The sequence below is a fragment of the Macrobrachium nipponense genome, chromosome 28, assembly GCF_015104395.2.
Source record: "Macrobrachium nipponense isolate FS-2020 chromosome 28, ASM1510439v2, whole genome shotgun sequence".
NCBI lineage: Eukaryota > Metazoa > Arthropoda > Malacostraca > Decapoda > Palaemonidae > Macrobrachium > Macrobrachium nipponense.
Genome location: NC_087217.1, coordinates 34,861,696 through 34,888,715, shown reverse-complemented (window position 1 = coordinate 34,888,715; position 27,020 = coordinate 34,861,696). Strand labels below are relative to the sequence as shown.

The window sequence follows — 27,020 nt, the reverse complement described above, 5'->3', positions numbered from 1 at the left end:
ACTGCTAGCATTGACTTTCGTTTTGTTTATTTCATTAGTTTATAATACCTCATTAGGCAATTATCGCCTCATGAAAAAGAATTCGTGATGCTGTAGAGGTTAGAAAATAATAACTTTTCTTCAATTTATACCCACAGATAATTAAAATCATAACATTATAACACATGAATAATAGATATGTTCAGAGAATGAAAATGCTCTTACAAATAAAAAAACAAATTACTATAAACTAGTGAGCTACAAATTCCATGCTGTTTAGACTTAATCCGTTTTTAGAATAAGTTCAGTTTTACTTCAGTAGCATACAAATGGAGATTTTATGAGCAGAAAATCCCACATTTAACAAGATAAATCAGCAAAGAGGTGTTTAAATTGTGCATATATTTACTACGGATGGGGACGCGGGCAGTGTTTAAAAATCCTACAGAACTTTACATAGAACGAATGATACTCAGGTAACAGATTTGCTCAATTAATATAAGAAGCAATTCTATAGAGTTTCCTTGACAGAGAATATGCTGGACAGTAATCAACACCAGACTCTAAGCGTTAGGAGCAAAGGCGGCCAGAAAGCTACTCTCGAGCCTGACGCTTATGACCACTCCATACATGCAATGGTGAAGAAGGCAGGCTCCGATGCACGATATGTGGCCTTTGTCAAAAAAGAAAAAAAGTAAAGAAATAAATAGAATAAATTAAAAATAAACAAGCAAATAAAAAACAATAATTTAAGGCATTCGATTTACAAAATAAAGATCCATAATACCACTGAGGTCCAAACATGTAAAATAAAGTTTCCACAGTTAAAGAATAAAGTATCTAAAGCACATTTAGAAAAATGTTCTTTGTACGACGTGATACACATTTGCACTTGTATTATGAATGAAACTAAATTTAAATAAAATTTTTGCTATGCTGTTCTTGAAATTAAAACTTAATGGAGAACCCTTTCTTGACTAAAAATCATCGCGAGCAGGGTAGAGCATTAAAATACGTAGATATGTGCATCAAAATAAGTACATAATTATGTAATATAACTTAACAGGCTTCGTAGAAAACTAGAAATTTATATCAAATGAATTCAATCACCACGCTTCCGATCTTTTAGCTAAAATCAAATTTTTTTTCTAGATTTAATCGAATTAAAGAAAAATCGGAACACATCAGTGCCAATCCGCGCATTGGTGACATTGCGACATTATGGAAATTTCCTGACGTCCGCCGTCGCGTCCCCCCCTGATGCGGAGGTGGAGGTGACACCCAGAAAGGCCTTTCAGCGTTCCCTTTCACGCTCTCGTTGGCTGTAGTACTAGAACACGCTTCACCTGCCGCTCTCGCGTATAGCTATACACCATACAGATCAGAGTCACTGATACAGATGAGGCCATGTTTCAAAAATCAGACTCTCGCTTCCTATACGAACTGTTGTAAATTGCCTTCTCGCTAAGTTTCCGGATTTTTAGTCTTTTGCTTCCAGTCTCTAAAAGGTAACTTTTGCTAACGTAAATCTCAGCTATATCATCACTGAACATATTTCAGATGATGTGATTCGCATGGAGATTATATACATACATACATACATACATATATATATATATATATATATATAGATATATATATATATATATATATATATATATATATATATATATATATATATATATGTATATATATATATATATATATATATATATATATATATATATATATGTGCACATTACGTATGTATGTATTTATGTATGCATGTATATTATATATATATATCTATATATATATATATATATATATATATATATATATATATATATATATATATATATATATATATGTGTGTGTGTGTGTGTGTGTGTGTGTGTGTGTGTGGATATGCATGCATATATATATTTTATTTATTATACACAGAAATGCATACAGATAAATATTTTTTGTAGGCCCGTGGTTCCTTTTTCTGACATATAGACACATGTACATGAAAATATTCATAGAGGTATGTGCTCCTGTATGTATTTTGGAGTATGATTGCGAGACACTGCTCACAAAATGGTATCCGCGACAAATGTAGTATTATCCAAGAGGTCTCCTCTTTTAAAAATTCTGCGTTCAGTACAGAAGTGATTTTTCGCTGATATTTTCGGTGGGACCCAAAAGCAGACTGCGACGTCGATTCTTCCACCTTCATTGCTGTCTGTTCCTATTCCTTCACTGTCAATACATCAGGAGCACCTGGGGTGAAATGCTATTGGGCTGAAGTGAATGGCCTGTGGTTCCCCAGGTGAGGCAGTCGGCAGAGGGGCTTAATAGCGGGCAATTTAGAGTAAACATAATCATGCGGAAGCGATAGCCATCGCCAGCCATCTACCCCGTGGCTGGAGGGCGAGCGGGCGTCATCTCCACCAATCATATTGCCAATAGAAGGTGACGGATGTTCCGAATGGAGGATATGAAGTTGTTCCTCGCCCTCACGAGGCTCATTGAGGATCCGCAAGAAGCGAGGAAGTTGTCACTTGTGTCGCCATTTCCAGGCAGAAAGAGTGAGAGGTTTTGTCCTCATTTCATTTTCCTTCTTCGCCAAATAGCCAGACTCTCCGGACGTCGATAGACATCACCGTAACTTTCACATCCCATTAACAGGATTGCTTAGCAGTGGACGGCGTTAGCATCGAGGGAATGAAGGAAGGAGAACGGAAGCGCCGAGTGGAACGATCAACCGAGGGATTGAAATGAACCGTTAGTTTGAATTAAGAAAGAAAATGAATAGTTATACTGATCGTGGTTCTTACCACCAACAGTTTGAAAAAGACGCGTTTGCAAACTAAGGAGCAAAATGAAAATTTAGAAATGCAAATCGTGGCCCCTGGTTTTCTATGTAGAGCCGCGAAAGAACACAATCGTAAAAGAAAGCAAACTACAGCGATGACGCGCCAAGCCCAGCCATGAAGGAAATCAGTCATCGAGAATTAAGTGAATGTATTTTCGGTAGGCAACAAAAGCCCTCAATCAATCAAGAGCCACAATGAAGCACCTATATATCCTTAGCGTGCGAGAAAAGGCCTCGTCTAAGCGTTTGGTTCTCAATATACCCACTAAGACAAATAGCGTTGCGGGTAATTATAGGCGCAAAAGGGAGATGTTGTCATGAATGATATATACTATGTATACAAGAAAATTGTTCTTCTCACCCTGAAGAGCTCCTTTTCCATACAGTGAATTATATCGGCCATTCACAATGGGGATTTTGAAGCCCATTTGCGCCGTTTAGAAACTGGAATTCGAAGCTTTCCGCCGATCATAACAAAGGAGAGCTCTAACCGTCATATTTATTCCGACAAGGCTCGTTCCGTGAAAGGACAATGGGAGAAATATTTATGATATTCAGATTTGCATTTATAAAGACATATATAACTCATGTGTAGGTATTCAAGATAATAGTGACCAGATCTGCCTTATTTTATTGCTGATTGCAGGACCATAAATATGCAAAGTGGCATTTCACTGCCAAGCTTTCGGCCATTCAAAATCACATAGAAATATTCGAACATCGCCGAAATGATTCTGAAGCCTGTGTCGAAATTGGTTCTTTATAATAAAGAAATAAAAGGATCTAAAGGTACCTCCACCCGACCTTCAAGTAGGATAACCATCGTCAAATTCAAATGGCGAATGGATGAGGGAGGACAGTGTATGATCGTGTAAGGAATATGTCCCTCAGAAAAATCCAAGGAGCCAGGCTGAGGCCGTTGCGAAAGAAAACTGATAAATTCCATTTTCAATTATAAAAGTATTACGCACCCATCCATTACTGTGCATTATATTTTCAAACCTATATTCCTTATATACTATTGCAAGTACACGGAAATGACAAAAATATTTGCCAGTGAAATAATCTGATAGCAGAGAGGCGATGTTGACCATTGTCGCAATGGCTATGATGTACGGTACAACTCAGAAAAATACGGTTCAATTTTATGGCTTTCCGAGATAACCCTAATAGCAAATAATCGGTTATTTGGACGGTAATGACCTTGGGACAAATGTCTCACGTAAACTGTGAGGTATGGGGGTCGCATTCGCATAACTAAACTAATTTCCTACAAAATGAATCATATCCTGACACAACTTTACGAAGGAGATCGACTCGATATTAACGTGAGGAGTGAGAACATTAAACAATTTTATTGCAATTTTAAGGTACAACGTTTTATTTTCATGATTTAGACCCATTAGTAAAATACAGTATTTATGGACTCTAGGCTAGACCTTTCGCGCTCTGGGAATTTAGCGAGCGTCACATAAAGAGCATTTAGGAGCCTGAGGGAAAACAGTAGTTGGATTTTAAAATGACTGCTGTCGTCGTGATTAAGTGAACAAAGTTTATGGAAATTATCGGCGAGACGTCTCGTTTGGAACAGACGGCCTCACTTGTACCTTCACACGGAATTTTACCAAATGTGAAAATAATTTATCCAAAGTGGTTTATAACCAAATTATGAACCACACCGATATCCACACATTACATGCACATCTATTCAAATGGGGAATATGCAGATGATTTGAGAATTATGACGTTTCTTTCATTTTTGTTTGTAGTTAATTATGTTATTTGCTAAAAAAAAAAAATTAAAATGAAAATACTTTAACATCGAAACTGGCTTAAGAATTATAGGCCGTTGCATGAATACATGAAACTTTAAAGAAGTCAACGAATGTGTGCCCGCGAATATTTATCTTTCGATCATTTCTTCACCGTTCAGGACTAATATCGTTCTTAAACGTCTCTCGTTGCTCTGCTCCACCTTCTTCCACTCTTACGGGCATATTAATATTAGGACATTTGATTAGCATTTCAAGGGTTTCAAATGAAATGTGCGTATATTTTGAATAATAATAACAATGATAATAATATTAATAATAATAACAGTGGCGACTTAAAAGGTTTCTCACCTTCCAAGCTTCACTGATATAACCATTAGGAATTTCCTTCTCTTGCGAAAGCATCGGCCTTTTCCGATTTTCAAGTTTCGTTGTAAGAAGAAAGGGGTCAGTCGTCAGTTAAATATTCTGGTCTTCATTTTGTTAAATCCTCAGATATATAATAGTTCCAGATACAAAATTATATTGATTTCGTGCTGTAAAAATATTCAGTTTGTTGATAAATAAAAGCTTGAGATGTATACATACTCGTATAATGGAAAAATGTAACTTCATAGAATGACTTGAGACTTGAGGTTTGTAAAAAGATTTTAGTGTGCTGTCATTATAATAAATGTGAATATAGCCTTCAAGCATCATATTCTGGGAGAACCATTAATGCTAAAGCATTATCCTTTCGCATTAAAACCTCATCTAGAGGTACAATTTCAAACTGATATTTTCCAAAACACGGATCCTCTCTCTTCTCCTTTCTCTGACCGACGAAACTACTCGACTTAGATGTCAGAAATGGAAGGACAGCAACATAACGATTGTTCATGAAAAGAAAAAATATTTGATGAGACATCTGTTCTGACAGAGAGAATCTGAATGTACAATGTGAACAGTACTATTACACGGATAAAACGGGAGTGAAACCTATAAATATGCATAACAATTTATGCAGTGTATTTCAAAGGGAATGACACGAATGCATCAAAGAGAACCAAGAGGTAGTGTCTCAAATTGTCGTGATAAGCATCTCGGCCTTTGACGTCTTGTATTTGAAAAGAAAATCTAACCGGAGTCCAGTTTCATTTTGAGACTACAATGAGAACGTGGCAGCAACTCCGGAAGACCTTCTTTTACGGCAATCATCGGTTCATGCTGGGAAATAGCGAAGGCAATTTGGAAATCAACGGGTCCTGATGGAAAATATGAGATATTGCATGTGCCCTGGAATGAGTATAAACCCAAACCCATAAACAATGCAGATAAACAATCAACCCGATAGTAAATTTCATCAGTAATAACAGTGCGATACTGACAAAAAGTCAATTTGCCACAATATTTCACAACTGTCAGGGCCTCATTTATTTTTGTTTATCCCGGTCGGGGGAAAACACATGATTTTCGCTGTAAGTGCCGCGTTGGACCGGAAATGCAGAGCGCTATTTCCATATAAAAGAAAGAAAGAGATAAAAGGAATAACAGGACACCGTCACCATGATAGAAGAAATTGCTGAAGAAAAGCTAGTACAATCACACACAAACACACACATCTATATATATGTATATTCTATCTACCTATATTTATTATCTCTACTATCTATATATATATAACATACATAATATAATATGTATATATAATACCACACACACACCACACACTACCACCACACACACACACACACATATATATATATATATATATATATATATATATATATATATATATATATATATCCCTTCCCACAGTTATCCCTACACTAAAGGGTTGGTTGCCTGATGTGCGTTTCCTTACATCAGGCATGGTTTATTATTTGGCAAAAGGGTTTTTACGACCGCGTGCCCTTGCTGTCATCAACCACAATTATTGGCGGTGGGCCTCGCCTTTGAGTAAAAAGTCACAGGCAAGGCAGCAGTTTCCACTGTTATTGGCGGTGGGCCGAGCATTTTACTAAAATAGTAAGACTGAAAGGCAGCAGCTGTCCTTTTAGTCACCTTTTACGACGCCTCTACCACAGGGTAGATATATAATATATAACTTATATCATATATATATATATATATTATATATATATATATATATAATATATGTATATATATATAGCTCTCTCTCTCTCTCATATATATATATATATATATATATATTATATATATATATATATATATATATATATATATATATATATATATAAACAACTAATATTTATGTGTATAAGGCATTAGTTTATTGGATTTTATCTGCTATTTCGAAATAAATACTAAACTAAAAGCTCATGTAAAATTATTCAAATTTTATTCAGTAACTCAATATTTTCTAAATTACAGTAACTGTTTTTTATACTGATAACTAACTGGGTAGCTATTTTTTCATGAACTAGTGTTAAGAATAACAATAGTTATCAACGTAATATGAGCAAAATATTGCCTTAATAATGACTTTCACAACTATCGTAACACAGGACGCAAATACAACAGCATCATCGGCTGCTTAAGCAACATCAGTCTTTTTTTAATTTTTATTTATTTTTATTTGAAGCAAAGCATCCTACGGAACGAAGAAACAGAGACCAAGAATCATAAAGTGTCGGTGACCTTTGACGCTATTCGAGGCTAACTTGTTAATGATCTGGCATCCTGCTGGCTGTTTTATTTGTGTAATATTTATTGAGGTCATTACGAAACTTCAAAATTAAACGGAATTATGCGCATATATATTACGAAAGTACACATTCACCAAAGTTCCATTAATACACCGTTTTCACCATAATTATGCCATAGTACGGTATTAACCTGAAATGAAAATACTTCACATAACAATAATGAAAATAAATAAACGTGCCGAAGTTTCTTCGTCGCAATCGAGTTTTCTGTACAGCGTATAATGCTGTACGAAACTCTCAGCAACGGCCCATGAAACTCTTAGCCGCGGCCCGTTGGTGACCTGTGTTGTTGGCACCTATAGCAGTGCTAGACGCAGGATCATGACTAACTTTAACCGTAAATAAAATGAAATCTACTCAGGATAGAAGGCTGGAATCTGGTGTGTGATGAACTGGATTGGAGGGTGGATCATCAACATACCAATTTGCAGAGGACGGACGGACAAATAGCCACCTCAATAGTTTCTTTGACAGAAAACTAAAACGACACGTCCACTAATGGCAAGATAATATTAAATATTCCCGAAGGTAGACATTGGATCCCCATCGTCGGGGGACTCTGCTCATCAGCAGAGGGTTAGCAATCTTCTTCCTACCAAGGAAAGCTGCGAGGTGATAGTCTAGGATGTAATGAGAGGTATTCCTATACGTGCCTTAGACATCACCCAAGAATTATGAAAAGAAATCGAACCAGAAAACTCACTGACTTGTCAAGGATATATGACTCCAACCTAGATCTGAAGTTTAGTCTATCTTAGTTTTACCAGACCACTGAGCTGATTAACAGCTCTCTTGTAGGGCTGGCCCTAAGGATTAGATATTTTTGCGTGGCTAGGAACCAATTGGCCTCCTAGCAACGGGACCTACAGCTTATTGTGGGATCCGAACCACATTATATCGAGAAATGAATTTCTATCACCAGAAATAAACTCCTCTGACTCCGCGTTGGCCGAGCCGAGAATCGAACTTCAGACCACCGGACTGGTAGCCGAGTGCGGAAAACCACTCGTCCAACGGGGAACTACCTAGATCTGAAAACTAGGGTTCCTTGACTCAGCGGTTGGATTACCACAAGTGCTTCAAACTTCCACGCTAAAGGACACCGCAAGCGTCTGTGAATTGAACGACTTGTCATTATTGCCCAACAAGGTCTATCACCTATTTATAAATTAAATGAAAAATTATTTTAATATCCATGTGCCTTACTACAGGAGAAGTTCCAAGATCTACTTGGCTTTTAGCAAATGAACTTCAGTTACCTCCAATGTGACAAGCGCATGACCGTTAGCGAGAGTTAAAAAAAAAAAAAAAAAAAAATCATAACCACAAGCAGTCTCAGTAACCGTATCATTGTCATTATAAGAAGCATCTGAGGGATTTAGGAACAGGAAATCAAAAGTATGCTCGTGTGCTATGTTTTGCTCTCACACAATGCAATGACATATAAATGATCCTACGCTCAAACACATACTCCACACACGCACCCATTCACCCACTAGGTTTATACAGAAGGATATTCATATGTGTGCCAAGGAAAGGGACAATGGTGAGAAGTTTCCTTGATTACGTGTTTGTACAGAATAAATTGAAGAGGAAGTTGGTAGATGTAATGGTGGACTGCATGGTAGAATTTGGACTTGGATGGTAAGCATGATGACAGAAAGATTTGCTGAGGCAATAACGACGGTGTGTGGATTCAACGATGCAGTTATGTCACACGTTCCAAGAAGAAGAAGAGGAATAAGAAGAAAAGGCTTTACGGGCGCGCATAGACCTAAAAAATACTTTTACGACTGAATCGACAGAAAAAAAAAAAAATCCTTGATGGAAGCAAACTGTATTAGAATATGCACACGAGAGACAGTGAATTTGGTCTAAAAGTGGGTCTGAGACAAGTGTGCGTCATGTCTCCATGGCCTTTGTTTATCCGAATGAAGGAAGTATTGCGAACAGTCAGAGAAACGAAATGAGATGAAAGTACACAGTTATGGAGTAAGAAAAGGATTCATAAATGGGGCGTGCAATGTGTGTGTGTGTGTGTGATATACTGAGAGAATTATTACTTCAGTCGTACAGCGTCGATACATTGAACTAGAAACCCAGGACCAAGCAAACACGCTCATGCACTCTCAGCTATACGTATCTTTATGAGTGATTACATATTCATAGGTGTGTGTATATTACACAGTACGCGTGTAATCAAAATTACACACAGAATTCGAGTGTCTTCCGCCAGGCCGTGTGAACATTATCATCGATAATATCTCAAGGGTGAAGGAAAAAAGGAGCGAACACGTTTTCGCCGTCCCATGACCTGTTATTTAAGGAGGCAATTCCACGCTAGGCAGATTGTCAGCGCGACGTTGCAACACGTCGGTTACTTCAAACACCCGAGGACGTCGGACGAACTCGCAACTGTTCCAGAGCTCAGCCAGCAGTGGCGGCAGAAGGCAGTTGAGGCTATTTTGTACTGCCTTCAGTTGATCAAATGATCTAATGTCCCTCGGCGTTTTGATCATAGAAAAGTATGTACCCGTGAAAAGGGATCATCTTGAATGCAACAATTACAAAATATGATAAAGCAGAAAGAATTTTCCATCCATGACTTCTGCACCCAATTCTCGACTTGCTCTAAAGGTCTATAAAGACATACATGAGTTACACTGTGTAATGAATTAAGCGAAATGTAAGCATATTTCCCCATTTATCAGCAGGTGTCTTCGTAGACTGGTTTTCTTAGTTCATTGTTTTTTTCTGTTTTAAAGAACTTTTAAAATAGGATAAATAATACTAAAATGGAATACCGTACCAAGAAGATTACGGTGTGAAAACTGGCACTTCTATAAATAACAACGATATACACACTGTTTCCTGTGTATACTACAGATAGGCTACGGACAATAAACTCCTCGTTTAGAGAAACCGTCATCCACTCCGGAGTCAACCTCTCTTCCCATCGGCTCACATGTATGTAGAACGAAGATACCTTGATCGGGGCGGTACTCACATTCATAGGATACAGGCCCGCCGTCTTGGCCTTTTCTTACGTTCCCGTCAATTTTGATAGTACTGATATATTGATAATATAGAGTTACGAAAAACTAAGAAAGTATACATGAAAAAAGGGGAAAAAATGTATTTTTCGGATCTGAAGAAATTGATCTGGGTTTTGCGAGGGTGGGTGGGTATGGGCCATTAAATATTTCAGATTCTGATTGTTTGCATGCCGCGCTTGAGCTCCTGAGAGAGAGAGAGAGAGAGAGAGAGAGAGAGAGAGAGAGAGAGAGAGAGAGAGAGAGAGAGAGGAAGTAATAAACAAAGATTAGCAAATCTGAATTGTCTTAGAAATCATGACCGCATCTGGAAGAATGCTGATTTCTTTGAGCACTTTCTCCAGTCGCCAGCAGCACCTCTACTCAGATGTTTTATAACTTAATTGTTTAGGAGATTAACGGTTAACATAGCATCAGTGCTCTCGAATATTTAAGCTGTAGAAGGAGAGCATACGGTCAAAGTCACCATCGTGTTTTCTTATCTGAACTCAGATTAAGAGTTCTTTATCTAAAATAATGTAAAATGTAAATCAACAAACTGTTGTAGTATTCAACGCCATCAGGACTACGTGAAAACTAAGAATGCGTCCACACTACCGTAAAGCACGTCATGAACACCCGTTTTGGCGACCTATTGCACAGTCACTACGATCACTTTGAATAGACGTGAATGATTTTTTATAAGACTATTCAGGAGTGGACAAAGGTTCGCTCTCGACTTACGGTCGTTACACTTGTTTTCAACAAGTTTGTGATATGTAAGAGATAAGTTGCCGCCGTGTGTTTATGACAGGTTTTACTCAAGTGTGGACGAACCGTATCAAAAGTATTCGCTTGATTTTTGTAAAAAAATTAATTCATATATTTATTCAATTTTTAGATTGACTATGCCTAAGGACCTTTCCCAAATTTTAATATTACTTTGTTTATTGTTAGTGTCACTCACGCATATTCAAAGAAACAACGAATGCTCGTGTGTATTGGGGTACTATGATAGTTCATTAGCGAAGGTTTACAACCTCTTATTGCCGTTGCTAGTGTTGTCTGCTTTTCTTTTGATAATGATTTGGTCGCATCTTATTCACAACAATAATTAATGACAACAAGTTTCTCGATGTCCTGATGAGGTACAATTCTGTGAGGTACAGGAATCTCTCACTGCCTGATTTATTCATGTTTCGCCAACTATGGAATTCTCTCTCATTTGTTTTCTCTGAGTTCTGCTGCCTCCTTTATTGCATAACACGAGTCTATCGATTACTTTGAAGTTGGGATCAACTATTATTTTACTGATTTTATTCTGCATGCATTTCTACATTCAATATGGAGTTATTTGAATAAACCGAATGATCTTTCTGACCTGAAATCTTTATACTTTCCGTGAAGTGGAAAGACGATCTTGGGAAAGGTATTCTATCAATTTATGGAAACCAATTCTTGCAAATGAACGACATCGAGATGCATCCAAAATCTGAATACTTTTGACTGATCGTGAGCAATTTTTGAGTAATTTCCTCAGCATTTCAGATTGAAAGACTGATTTATTGAGATTTATCTGGAGCTATAACATCAACGGTTAGTTATGTCATTACAGAACACAACTCTCATCTTTCCACTTTCATCGACGCTCTTGCTGAAAAAAAAAAAACTCTTATGGAAGAGTAAGATATTGAAATGTGTATGCTGTGCATCTGTTCTTCTGTTCTGCCATTTCCAAGCTGATCACCAAACCAGCATCCCTTCCCGCAACCCCCTCCCCCCAGACAGACAGTCACACACACACACACACACACACACACATATATATATATTATATATATATATATATATATATGTATGTATATATATATATATATATATATATATATATATATATATATACGTATAGGATATTCTATAATATATAATAAATATAGAATATAAATATATATATATACATATATATACGTATGTATATACATATATACGTAGTAGTATACACGTGTATACTATATATATATATATATATATATATATATATATCATATATATAATATATAGTATATATTTATATAAAGTGTTCACAAATGCATGCACACCTATACATAAGGTACCATTAATCTCTGGGGAGTTTGGAGCGATTTCAGCCTCTGTGTCTACTGCAAATCACTAGTTAATATGATTCCCCCTTTACGACCTCGTAAACCAGTGATTTGTGATGATAGAAAACAAAGTTAGAATCGTGAAATAAACGACCAAAACCGTTGGTAAAACATAGTCTTGGAATAGCTTAGAGAGAGAGAGAGAGAGAGAGAGAGAGAGAGAGAGAGAGAGAGAGAGAGAGCATCAGGTAAGAGATTAGTGATCGGTTTCGGATTAAGACAAAAAGTGCCTTATTTAAAAAAAAAGATAAGAATACTAATCTCTCATTAATATTTTCTCACTTCCTTTGTAGAATGCTTTAGGGGTGTCACATAAAGGTAATTTATTTTCCAAAGTCTGGTCTACAATATTCTACGTATGCATAATCTATTCCTTATAGGTGTGGACGTCATACATAAAAATATTCGAATAAGATATCTTGAAAGTACTTAATCTGGTACAGAAAATGTTGACGGCAACTGCTCCCTCACACAGAAGAGCTTCGGTACCGCACCGTTCACAAACTGTCACTTCCCTCTAACATGTGCGCACTCTGCAATTTTTTTTTATATATATATTGAGGTTTTTCTGTTGAAACACTTACCCTGTCATCGACTTGGTCTCGATTGCCACTTTTCCAAGGAGACGTCCGATTTATTCACACTTCTCACCAACCCACCTCCTCTTTAGTCTTCACGTGACACAACCACCTCAGTACACTGATCCATGAACTGACTCTACATATAATACCAGACGACTCATCTCGCCTGATTCTAATATTTTCCTTTGCGCTCAACATTATACTCCCATCCCTATTTAAATGAGGTGGTATTGCTTTAGCAATCAATTCTTCCGTTACAAAATTATCTTTCTCATTGGCTTTCCACTCCAAAATTCCCTGAGAGTTCCCAATACAGTTCTTGCTGGATCTGCTCAATTATTCATTTCTCCTTCATACAACCAGTATCCATAGTACTGGTTCCTGAATACCTACGCCGGCAACCACTTTCATTCCTTTGACATCAAGAAAACATTCACTAATCAACTTCAGCAATCTTTGCAATTGTTCACGACCCCATTTCTTGTCCCATACGCCTGCGCCTAAGACTGTTCTTTTTCTGCCATGCTGATAAAAAAAAACAACTTTCTGAGACCTACTTCAATACAGAACCAGGCACTTTGCCATCTCCATATCCAAGAAACGTTTTCCTTTTAACCTCAGATTTTTATTTTTCCTAAAAAGCTACCTTTTCACGATTTATCCTAATACCGACACATCATTATAACTTAATGTCAAAAGTATTTTTATGCCCATGTAAATTACATACACTACGCTTTTACTTGTAGCATATCACACAAGTGTTTTGTAGCACCATTTCATCACGCAGCTTCTTCCTTTTCTAAACCGGATGCTCTTCCACTGAAAATCTTCCGTTTTTTCTTTCCCGAGAATTGCCTTCTGTCACTTCACCTGCATACCAAAGAATGCACTTATGACTTGAAATATCTTCAATAACTATCATACAAAATGGCAGAACGGATTTCATTGGTACTTCCAGCACTTTTCAGACCTTGATCAGAGACTTAAGTATGCATTCATTATTGTATTACAGGTCCATAGCACCTTCCCATTATTTAATTTTTATGTTTACCTCATACATTTCTTACAGCGTCCCTCGCTTGGATCATTTATAATATGAACTCATCGCTTATAAGCGTTTCTCTCTGCATGCATTTAGTTCTCCTTTAAAGTTCTGGTACAAATTCACTAAACATTTCTCATCTTCTATGCTTGATATCTTGTTTCTCCTCTTGTGAACCTCAAAACAATTGCACTTTATAGTATCACCTTTACTATTTACTAAAATTTTCAATCAACTGTCTATTATGCACTTCGTGGTTTCTCTGCCTGATTCAAGTACACCATGTAAGCGCCGCCTTTTGTCCAGTGATGCCTTGTTAATCTTTAAAGACTCTTTAATTAATCGTATACCTTCGTCATTATTTATCATAAGATATATTATGCTCTTCTGCATAATCTTATTAATTATCAGGGCTGGTAGGAAAGGAAATCCCTCACTTGAACAATATCATCTCTGAGGAAAAGGTCATGGACCGCTCTTTTACATCCACCTGGAAGAAAGAAATGCCTGTGATGGTAATGCGAAAAATAATACTCTAATTTCAAAGTCAGCAACGACGATGCCATTAGCTGACAAAAATAATAAAAAGATCACAATGCTATCATGAACAGGACTAGACCAGACTGGCAAGGAATCACCCAAAACAACTTAAAAACATTTCTGTCGATTCATATAAATGACACTAAAAATTGTGAAGACTGTTCATTATGTCTTTCCCGATACTAATATTGTAACGTTTAAAAGCAAGTACTCTCTTATTCATCAAAGCAGAGATTGCAATTATAATAACTAGAATTTGAGGAAGAGTCATCCATATCTGCAGGAGTGTGATATTGCCTTAGCGATCATGGGTCTCATTTATTTCACCAAAAATAGATGATAGTTGATAACATTGCCTTTGAAATATACTTCCCTTACTACTGATGTTATTACAATAGTTTAACCAGTCAACTGAGCTGATAACGGCACTCAGAGGACTGGCCAATACTTCCCTTAATTTAGAATTTCAGCTATAAATAGTTTTCCCATTTATTCTAATTAATGAAGAACTGATACCATTTCCAGTACTTCTACTTCGGTCAAATTTTAAAGTGAACATTTTCTCTTCTTTTCGATTTATCTTTCGCTTTAGTGCTCAATCATCTTTCATCGGCTACAAAATTTGCTCGATCACGCCATCTGCTGGCTTGATGTCACTACCTGAAGGTAGACAAACATACAATACAAGTAAAATCGCTCCATACGAATGTTTACACAATGATAATAACAATAGCGGATGTAGCAGATATAGTATAGTTGCATTTTTGAAGGCATAGCACGGGAAAATGATAGCAGTATCGCCTCTGCTTATAAGAAGTGAACTTCTGATTCTCCAGAACGGGAATCTTTAATAATATTATTAATAATAATATTATTAACTCGAAGAACTAGCAGCCCAGTTTATGAGAAGTGAACTACTCCTTCCAGACGGAAAACTTCAATAATAATAATGATGACAATATAAACATCTAAGTGCTAACACCATAGTAGCTCCATTTGTAGGGATTGAAGTGTTGATTTTTCAAGAGCAACCAGAAACTAGTAGTAGTAGTTGTAGTAGCATCGTTCATAAGATTAGATGTAGACGTGGGAGAAGGCGATAGTGGGAGAGTTCCGGAATTGCATCTCCAGCTATAGTAATCAAGGTTTTCTTTAGGAACTTGTGAATCACCAACCTCCTTCATGTTGCCTAGTCTCCTACAGCGTTAATATGACATCAGGCTTGAAACGAACTGAGCAGACAAATGATGTCTTTGCTTTAAACATAAAGTTATCCCTGGTGCCAGACAACATAGCACCTTACAGGCCAGCATCTTCTTGAGCATTATTCCTGCAGTTACATACACCGCCGCCCTACTGACCTCATACCTTTCTTCAAGGGTGGTAATTCCTCCTCCTCCCCCCCGTCTTTGCAAAAAGCTCTTTCGTTTGTGTATTTCAGCTTCACTGTCACGCGCATAAAGGTATTTCCAATCATTAATCCCAAGAGCATCTTGGAAGGTTCAGGTCATGACGTTGTAACAGTACTGGGCTCATCCGTCAAATGAAATCTACATCAATTTATATAAATTTACATCAAGTGAAACTAACATCGGTTTAGTTAAATAAGTAAATACAATAAGGTAAAAAGATATGGTTTCACGGAATGCAATGAATGTAACAAAGCAGATAACCTTCATAGGGTGTTTATCAACATTTTCTTGAATATAATTTCAACGAAAAATAAAAAAAAAATATGAATGTGCTTAAACAGTCAAACACAATGTTTTATAAATAAAGAAATAAAACATTGTACAGAATATTCCTTTCCTATTCTCTTAACAGAAGCTAAACAGGATCATTGGTAAATGGGTAACAAACACAGAATGTGAGCTAATGACTTAACAGCTGAGATTTCCTGAGTTCTAGTTGTCTTCATGGAACTAAAAGTGTTCCAAGACTGTATAACAAGTTATCCTGTTACATACTTGTATGAAAAATGACTTTCAATGCACAATTAAATAAAGCTTTGTTCAATTATACGAATAATGATGTAGCAGCTGCCTATTTTTGTACCGAGATAGTCTTGGTATCTGGCCCACATAAAAAAAGTCATTAATTTGCGAAGTGTTTAGCAGAGAGGTAGAGAATGAGGATGTAACCAGGTTTTGTGGATAAGAGCTTGGAGGAACTGGGCAAGGCTTGTTGCTGGCTCATTTTACGTGGTACTTAACTGGTGGCAACAAAGCTCACCAGGAAATATTATTAACGGCTCTTGGTCTGGTACATTTGCATTTCATGTTTACTATCGACTCCTTCGGTTGCCTCTAAACTTTAACTTCAGTTGAACCACAAATCCATTAAAGGCCAACTCAGTTATTCTACTCACAAGATTTTGATGTCTAACATTAAGGGTTTTAATCCATAATCTTCATATGTATTTTCCATTTGAAATCCATAAAACTAGTATGTGCGCATATTTATATGTCAGCGATGAGCAGTGGACTATTAGTTCCTTGAAGAGAGCCGTGCATTAAAGTCTGCTGGTCTTCCATGAGCCTCTTTTTCCTTCCAGACTGTGAAGATGGAAGCCTGGATGGGGACGCAGCGGCCAAGCGCCGTCGCTCAAGGACGAACTTCAACTCTTGGCAGCTGGAGGAGATGGAGAGGGCGTTCGAGGCATCCCACTACCCAGATGTGTTCATGAGGGAGGCGCTGGCGATGAGGCTGGGCCTCACGGAATCCAGAGTCGCTGTGAGGAACTTTCCTTCGTCTTCAGATACTGAGGAATTCATTTTTGTGAACTGGCATTGCCACGGATAGGGTCACAGACGCCTTTAAAATCCCATGCGGTTTGCCCTGTAAATACTTTGATGCTGGCTTCAGTTAACTGATAAGGCATTTCAGATGGAGAGCTTCCATTTTAGGTTTTTATCGTGGCATAACCATCATTCTCAAAATTAAAGAAATTTGTGATATTTCTGAAGTAAAAAGGAGACAAAAGGGGCTCGCTGAATACATGAAATTTAGTATATTGCTAAGATGCAGCGAATAGGTTATTCGCTACAAAGAGGAGCCTTCTGATTTCCCACTTTAGCCATTAAACATCGACAAGATATCAAATTTAATTCTTGTATTCATGCTTACATAACTATTTTCTCCATTTCCCAAGAAGACGCTCTTTGGCAGCATTTAATGTGATAGAATGAATGGTGGTTTGAAATCATAAAAACAGAACTTATCCCAATAGTTATTTGTGACATTTGTCAGTATACCGGAAACGCCGCGTAAGCAAAAATGGCAAGAAAATCTCAGATTACATGGCCTTACTATTCTCTTTAAAATGTTCCCATTGGCAAATAACGGAAAACAACTTGTCCACAGTAAAACAAGAAGCCATTAAAGGACAGAATCCAAATTACTTTATGTATTTTTAGCTGATATAATCAGAAAGTTGACCGCCCTCTGACAGCTTTCTTGGTTGGTGTTTGTGTTTTGGTTTGTTATAAATAATAATCTAAATAGTAATAGTTTAATTGAAAATAAATGCATTTAAGCTTCAAGTTCTTATGAGAACTTTTCATTGATTTCATGAACAGAAACAAACTTGTAATGGAAACAGCCAGGTATAAAAATCCCAAACATTTAAGAACAAGCAACGTAGGTTTAAACCGTAAAATTGTTCTAGTACTTGTTTTATGAGTAATTTTCAAGCGTTTATGCTATTAGTATAGTTCTCTTCTTGAACCATATGCCTGTCCTAATACTAAATGGAGTTTTGTGCTAAAATTTATTGCTTAGTCATCCACCTGATGCTCAAAAACTACTAACATTATTAGGCAATGATTTTCAATATGATTAATTAAGCATTTAAGCACGTTAAATGTTCAGTTACTCCAAGAACAACATGTCTCACCACTAATGTCTTACATGCAAGAATAGAACAACTTATATCATTATCATTTTACTACTCTCAAATATTTACAATAATGAAAGTCCGGGCCTAATCAGTAAGGAAGGTAGCATTGTCATTATGTAAGAAGGACGTAGGTTGACAAAGAGAAGCTTCCAGTTTATATTTCTTTTATAATCATGTGTGAAAGCAATCCTCAAGTTCTAAGTATTATGTCCTGAAGGTATCTTAACATTCAGCATATTTATTTAAAAGCAAATTGTACCACAGAGGAAACACCGAGTCTATTTTTCGTATGCTGCCAATAATAATTTTATTTCTCGGTTTCGGACATTGATTGATTTTTCCCATTTTTTCCCGTCTCTTGGAAGGTGTGGTTTCAGAACCGACGAGCGAAATGGCGGAAGAAGGAGCACACCAGGAAAGGCCCAGGTCGTCCAGCCCACAATGCCCATCCTCAGACATGCTCAGGGGAGCCTATCCCCCCGGAGGAACTAGAACGAAAAGAACGTCTCCGCAGGGAGAAAAAAATCATCAAGCAGCTTGAACGCCAGCAGAGGAAACTGGCTCTCAAGGGCGTTCATGTTACCATCGACCAACTTCGTCGTGAGTATGAAACTCAGCACCGGTCGGAGCCTGAGATCGACGTCGTGGGAGGGTCGGAGCAAGAGCAACGGATGCAGCCTCAAGAGGATACTTTAGTGAAGAGACCTACTTTTTCTATCGAAAGCATACTGGCGCCATCCCGCCCAGAGGACAGAGGGCCTCCTTCCCCAGGTACCCTGCTGAGAGGGGCACCCACTCCCCCTCCCACCCCGCAGGATACACCTCACTCACTTCACCTTCATTCCACCAAACACGAAGCCCAAGATTCGGATTTCAACATATCGGAAACGTCTACAGAACCTTTGAATTACACATCGGAGGATCAGAGCGCGACTACCCAGTTAACCTCAGAGACCATGTCTCCAGACCCGATGGACTCCTTGGCCACTCTTGGGTCGCTGGTCTCTCTTACCTCTTCCACGTCGCTGACCTCGCGAGACATTTCTGATACTTCTACAGGTATAAGAAGTCGCGTAGACATTGCTGCTGCGGCCAGTACTTGCAAACCAGAGGAGTTATCGGACGACAACAGTCCAGGAAGGGAGTGCTGATTGCACATGTCCAGGTTTAGGCCTAGTCACAAAGGAAAGCGTGATAAGTTATTTCCGTCGACTTCTGCACAAAACTCTTGAAATCAGTGAGAGGCTCAGATACGGTTGTCGACAGATTTTATCGTTCAGTCAAATGTGCAACTTCAAAGATGAAATTATATAAACTGTGCCATTGTGTATACCACAAAAGTGTTTTGTTATATATATATTAACCAGAGCTTCATTTTTACGCAAAATCAGTAATCCAAGTATTTTGCGTTAGGAGCCTTTCAATTGCTATTAATCAATGTGGCTAAATTGAGCGAAAATTCATCAGTAATTGGGGGTTTGCTAGGAAATCCATAACGGCCAATTGTAATTCTTTCACTGGGAACATCACAAACTAATTATTTTTGTAATTCATCATTCCTATGAAAACAAACCTTTCATTTGGGCGAAGGCGAACTGAATTTCCAAGAGATTTGGTTCGAATATTCTCAGTTGTCTCACTGAGAGATTCCAAATATACGTCTGCAGACGACAAACACCCTTTCGCATCCATAGCTGTTATGGATGTTTTGCAGGTGAAAAATATGATCGGGCGATCGATAACCCAAGATTAAAAAAATAAAAGTTCAAATACAAGACTAGAAAAGATGAACAGATAACAGTTGTATTTTGATCTTGATATGAATGCATCTTTAATAAACATTTTGTTCTGTAAATACTTGTGTCGTGGTCAGGTGTAATCAAACCAAAAGTGATCATTTTCACTATTTCTCAGCCGGTGATAAATAAACATTTGTGTGTTTAATGGTATGTGAGAGTTGCACTTTCGGTATATCTTGGCACTCCAAGCACTAGAGTACTGTAACATCCTACGGTGTGTTTTTATTTTCTCTCAGATAGTTCCGTATTATTTGAAATGAATGTATCCATCGTCATGATTGTTGTCAATCGGCGCCAGTTCAGTGTCCGGAGTTGCGTAATACAATGTCACCTTTTTTTCTGATTTTTAACCAATCTGTTAATTCATAGACTTAAAGTGGTACATCGTTCAAAATACAAATATGTGCTTTCTGGAAGAAATGAGTTCATTCCTATGAAAACATTTCTTTTTTTGAGTAGAGAGAGAGAGAGAGAGGAGAGAGAGAGAGAGAGAGAGAGAGAGAGAGACTTTGCAAATGGAATACCAAATACAAAAACGAAATGTTACCATAAGATGGTATGGAAATAGAGTGTTTTGGTGCGAAGTATCAGATTGCTGTGACATAGTAAGTATCAGTCACTGTATGAACTATTTTATAATATGCATCTCGGCCAGGAAGTCGCCATAAGCGACGGTAACTGAAATTTAGTTATAATTTATTTAAAACGGTAGCTGTGAATTCTTGCTTATTCTGATGAAACAATTTCCCCAAAGAGTAAGACTCTTCCATCTCATAATAGTATTAGACGATTCTTGAATAAAAATTCAATATCTAATAAGTCTGTTATCATAAAGGTTTCGATAACATCAGACAAATTTTTGAACTACGGCAAATACGTCATTAGTGTTGATGAAAACTGTACATATTCTTCAATATTTCATGAACAATAATTAATAGAACTTGAAAAGAACTGGGGACTTCCTTGGCAGAGAAGGAGTATGTTAATTGTAATTATCATTGTTATTGTTGTTGAAAAAATGGAAAATAATTTGTATTCATTTTAATTCTTTTTCTCTTGGCAAATAAAAAAAATCTTGATTCTGGAAAAATATATGCAAAAGAGAAAATGCGGTGTTTGTCCTCACCTTCCCTACATCATAAGCAAAGAACAATTCTACTTTTAAAGCGGATGAAATGAATAAATAAATATAAACCAGACCAACATAGTTGACCAGTTATGAAATAAAAAGAATTTATCTTCGCAAATCTGAGTAATCATTGTTTGCAGGTAACCCGCAAGACACAACAGGAATATACGTATGTATGAATATATACATTCACACACACACACACACACACACACACACACACATATATATATATATATTGATATATATATATTATATATATATATATATATATATATATATATGTATATATGTAGATAGATAGTTGAAGGTCGGCCAGCCTTGAGAAAATTTTTCGCATTATCTCAACCCACACGTGTTTGTCTTTCTGAGTCACTCGGAATACAAAGCATCTAGAATTGACTCTCAGAATATTCAAAATGATGATGATTGAGGCAATGATAGATAGATTATAATAATATGCATCAGTCTAATTCACAGTTCAACTAAAGTTGATACTGAGATAAAATTGTGCAAGGCAACCCAATGCTGTCTTTGACAGTGTAAAGAGTAGAAGGAAATTGAATAAATGTTCATAGGCCTATTTTCTTTGATAATGACAATGTCTTTTGAAAGTGGGTCAGTGCATGGGATCTTATTAAAGGAAGAGAAAAAAATCTGTTCATTTGAAACATTAGGGCTTACAAATCAAAGATTTTGAAACACTGTCTAAAAGCTTTCAAAGTGAATCTGACAGAGGATAAAGACTGACTGAAATCACTTCAATGAAGTGACTCTTGCATCCAGGAAAGTACTTCAGTAAATTATTCCGACGCACAAATGGCGGCATTCCTCGAATTTATAATGGAATTGAAATAAGAACGAGTTTCCACTAACAGGATGCGACTGGAAGAAGTTTTCTGGAAAAAGTCACGAAAGGCTTCCGTCAGTCAGATGCAAGAATTGATGTTTGGTATTATGGTCGATTTCCAGACAATAGAGCAAGGCTGGAACAATGCATTGTACATGCATGCACACTGGGGAATTGCGCATAGGCATGGATGGGCTGCTCGGACGAAAAAGTATATTCAGTCAGTCAGGGACACACACACCTCCATGAAACTAGGCCCTTCATATGAACCTTCAAAAATATGTTACTGTTTACTTTTCAGCTCGAAATGTATCGACCGACGCACGCAGTTTCATTCCCAAATTTACAAACATGACTGTCACTCACACTATTTGAGGACTGGCACAAGGCAAACGCACGAAGAAAATGATCCAGGAAAGTGAAGTCACATCCGGCATTGAAATCATTTATCACTGACACTGAGTTCACTTGTTACACAAGAGTGGCTTATTTGATGGTGCGTGGCAACACAAGTAGCACAACTATTGACACAAGTCTCATTTTTCTACTGCCACGCCTCCTGTGTCCACATATGTGGACGGAGACACTGTACGGAAATAACAGCAAGGATATACACGGGTATCGTGGTTGTTTTTATCTTTTAAAAAAAGCTTATAGACATGAGTATCAGGAAGGGAGAAATTAAACAGTTCGGCTAGCACACAGCCTTAGGGGAACAATTCTAGGATTATATGCAACATATAAATATGACTTTCAGGAAGATTAGAAAAAGCTTCCAGCCAGGTATTTTGACTGTCATATCACAAAAATGCATCTAGACATGCATCCAGTATATTATATATATACTATATATATATATATATATATATATATATATATATATACATACACACACTACACACACTATATATATAATATATATATATATATATATATATATATATATATATATATATATATATGTAATATACACACCACACAACACTATATATATATAATATACAATATATATATATATATATATATATATATATATATATATATATATATATATGTTTGTAAGGTTTTTAGCGCGGATTAAATACATGGTTTAGTTTTCCTGCCGCGAAGCAGAACTCTTTCAGCTCATTTTTCCTGCAAGGTCCGATTAATGGTTCTTCGAAGATATGCCGCCTGTGTGGAATAGCTGAAAAGCAGATATGAACAACACGAAAGCGGAATGGGTTAGGATAAGTTTCAAAATTTTAGCGGAAGCGACTGTCGAGGAGGTAAGGAGGGTTGTCAAAAGGCTGAAGATCAGAAAGACACGGAATGTAAGTAAGATGCTGTGGTACGGCTATGAATGTGATTGAGTAGCTTTCTTGGGTATGAAATGTGTGTTAGGGTAAGGTTACAAGATAAAGGTGACATGAATAGCGACTCCTTTATATCAGCGAAAGGGTGATGGAATGAGGTGTAAGAATTTTAGGGACTGACATGACTTAGCATATGAGGGAAGGTGCGTTGCAAGATTCTGATTGGAACAGTAAGACAAAAGGAAGAGGAATAAAGGAAGAACCTTAGACAAGGACGAGGGTACTATCTTTTATTCTATGAAACAGATGTGTGAGGTTTAAACGTAAAGATAAAGCCTATGCATAGCAAACATGTACCCACCCCGAATATAAAAACTTATGATAGAACTGTCAGAAAAGCAATGAGGAGAGCATTAAAGATGCATGGTAGTTAATGAAACTGCTATACGATTTGCTAGTATTGGGAAAGGGGAAGAGACACAGACCTAGGAAGTCACGGGAAGGGAAAACCTTCATGCCTAGAAGCACGAGTGCACGCAAATGGGGGGGAAGGGGGTAGGGGGGTTGTTGAATGGCAGAGTGTGTGGGTTCATGATGTTCGATGCACTACTGGTGATCGTTTTATGAGTGTGTCTGTGCATGTGTATGTGTGTGTGTGTTTGGGGCTGATGCTGTTGGAGTTTTCTGTTCATTGAGCTCATCTTTAGTTTTGCAGTTGAAGAATAAACACAGCAGTGACCATTGGCTAGCAGTTTACTGGCTTTGCTTCTTCTCAGGAAAAGGCATGGATTTTAATATATATGTATATGTACGTGTTTGTGTGTGTATATATATAAAAACGCCACAATATAGAAAGAAAGTAATATATTTCAGAGACTGCAGTCTCTCTCTTCAGGTAGGTAATTACCTACCTACCTGAAGAGAGAGACTGCAGTCTCTGAACTTTAGTACTTTCTTTATATTTTGGCGTTTTTACGGGCCCCTTTTATAGATGGAATTCAGTTGTAACCGCATATTTTCATCAGTCATTTATACATACATATATATATATATATATATATATACTATATATATATATATATATATATATATATATATATATATATATATATATATATAAATATATATGGTGGAGAAAAGCAGCGTAGCATTAGTCATTTATTATCCAAATTTTCGAGACTTTCATGAGTCTTATCTTCAGGGCTGTAAAATATACAAAATATACGAATTAGAACAAGGCTCAATGTTAATATCAATAAAATTGCTACAATATAATACCTTAATATTCTAAAAAATAATTTTAAAAATTAATTAAGAAAATAATTAAAGAAATAAAATAAAATAAAATAAAAAGTGAAGAATGCTTAAGTCTGTACCTATCTCTATTGGAGTTAAAAACTGAGTAACGCACTCTCGTTTCCACAAAAATGGGGCACAAGCTGTTTATAGCATAGTTGACGTCCTCCTTTCACCAAACGAGAGAACGTCACTCAGTTTTTAACTCTAATAGAGATAGGTACTGACTTAAGCATTCTTCACTTTTTATTTGTTTATTTTTTAAAATTATTATTTTGATTGATTTTTAAATTATTTTTTTAGAATATTTAAGTTTTATATTGTTCCATTTTTATTGATATTAACACTGAGTCTTGTTTTGATTTTTATATTTTGTATATTTTACAGCCCTGAAGATGAAACTCATCATAGTCTCGAAAATTTGGATATTAAATGAATAATGCTACGCTGGCTTTCTTCCACACTATTTATATTGAATCTATGCGTTCCAGATGCCCCAACCTTCCTGTATATATATATATATATATATATATATATATATATATATATATATATATATATATATATATATATATATATGTATATATATATATATATATATATATATATATATATATATATATATATATATATACACACACATATATGAATCTATGTCGTTCCAGATGCCCTAACCTTCCTATATATATATATATATATATATATATATATATATATATATATATATATATATATATATATATATATATATATATATCTACACATACATTACCAATACACATATATATAACTTTGAAAACAAAATAGTACTATATATTATATCATATATAAGAATACATATAACATATATATAATAGATAGATATATCTATATATAGTATATTAATTATTATATATGTATATAGTACATATTCATATACATCATATATATATATATATATATATATATATATATATATATATATATATATATATATATATATACTATATATTACAGAGCCATTAAGCTGCAAATGACATTTAATATCCGATTCGCTCTACCTTGGAACTAATACCGAAGGGGAACTGATAACCAGGTGACGAACCACTAATCAGATACAATTATCTTTAGGTATAATTTCCGAGGTAGATCGAACTGGATTTTAAACGATATTTGTAGTTTAATGGTTGCGTGAAACAAATTTATATAATCGTATTTGTAGCCAACGTATTCAAGTAATTAATGCATATTTCAACATTAGGCTGTTTTCGCTAATAGAATGTGGACTTAACAAAAAAAAGCACATCAGTCACTGCTAAAGTCAGTATTTTGACAGCTGCATTGAGAATGAACCCACCATGCAGCAATTCCGCAACATTAGTTGCTCCACACGACTAGCAGTGTTAAACTCCCCATCATACATAGTTCAGGAGCATTAGTTAATATAGCCCCAAACCTGGACATAGCTGGTAACAAACTGATTTTTTCAGGATAGATGCAGAAACATGCACAGAATGACATACTAAGAGTCCCCGGGTGTCCCCCTTGTGCAACCTTGGAAATCCAAGATGGCGTTCAAAATGGCTGCCACTTCCCATTTTTTGAATAACATTGCTTCTAGATAAGATAAAAACATAAATGTGGTGTCTATTCCTATGTTTTCAGGTACAAGGAATATAATAGAATAGGTATTTAGAAGATCAACAGCTTGTAAGTAGCATAAGCCAAGATGGTGCCCAATATGGCCCTTTTTAAAAATATTCTGAGCTTGAAATTAGCCTCTTTTCCTTCATGGAGTGGTTTCATGAAAGTGGCCAGTGATGGTGACAAGTATAAGCCAACCAGAATAGAAACTCTGCCTTTCATCAATCTGGATCCCTCTCATCCCAGTGCTATGTTTTGCACAAGAGCAGCGTGAAAAGCACGGCTTGGTAATTTGTCCAGTCACCTTCGACCAACCGTTATGCATCAAGGCAGCAGAAATTGTAGCTTCTTCAGAAAATCTAGACAAAATTAAAGTCTGGTTTGGTGGATTTCACCTCCTTATGTCTTATCTAGGCACCATTGGGTATATCATGACAGGCAGGGGACTAGCAGAACTTTAGGAGACAGTATATTC

General features: G+C 36.4%; 1 protein-coding gene across 2 annotated transcripts in view; it reads left to right on the top strand.

Annotated features, from left to right (window-relative positions):
* The window catches only part of LOC135201662 (homeobox protein unc-4 homolog), a 37,303-nt gene extending 15,853 nt beyond the window's left edge, over positions 1-21,450 (top strand). For both annotated transcript variants that reach the window (XM_064230774.1, XM_064230775.1), the window contains exons 2-3: positions 17,210-17,388; positions 18,919-21,450. In XM_064230774.1, coding sequence (XP_064086844.1) covers positions 17,210-17,388; positions 18,919-19,704 — 965 coding nt within the window. In that variant the 3' untranslated portion in view covers positions 19,705-21,450. The remainder of the gene's footprint in view (positions 1-17,209; positions 17,389-18,918) is intronic.
* The last annotated feature ends 5,570 nt before the right edge of the window (positions 21,451-27,020 follow it).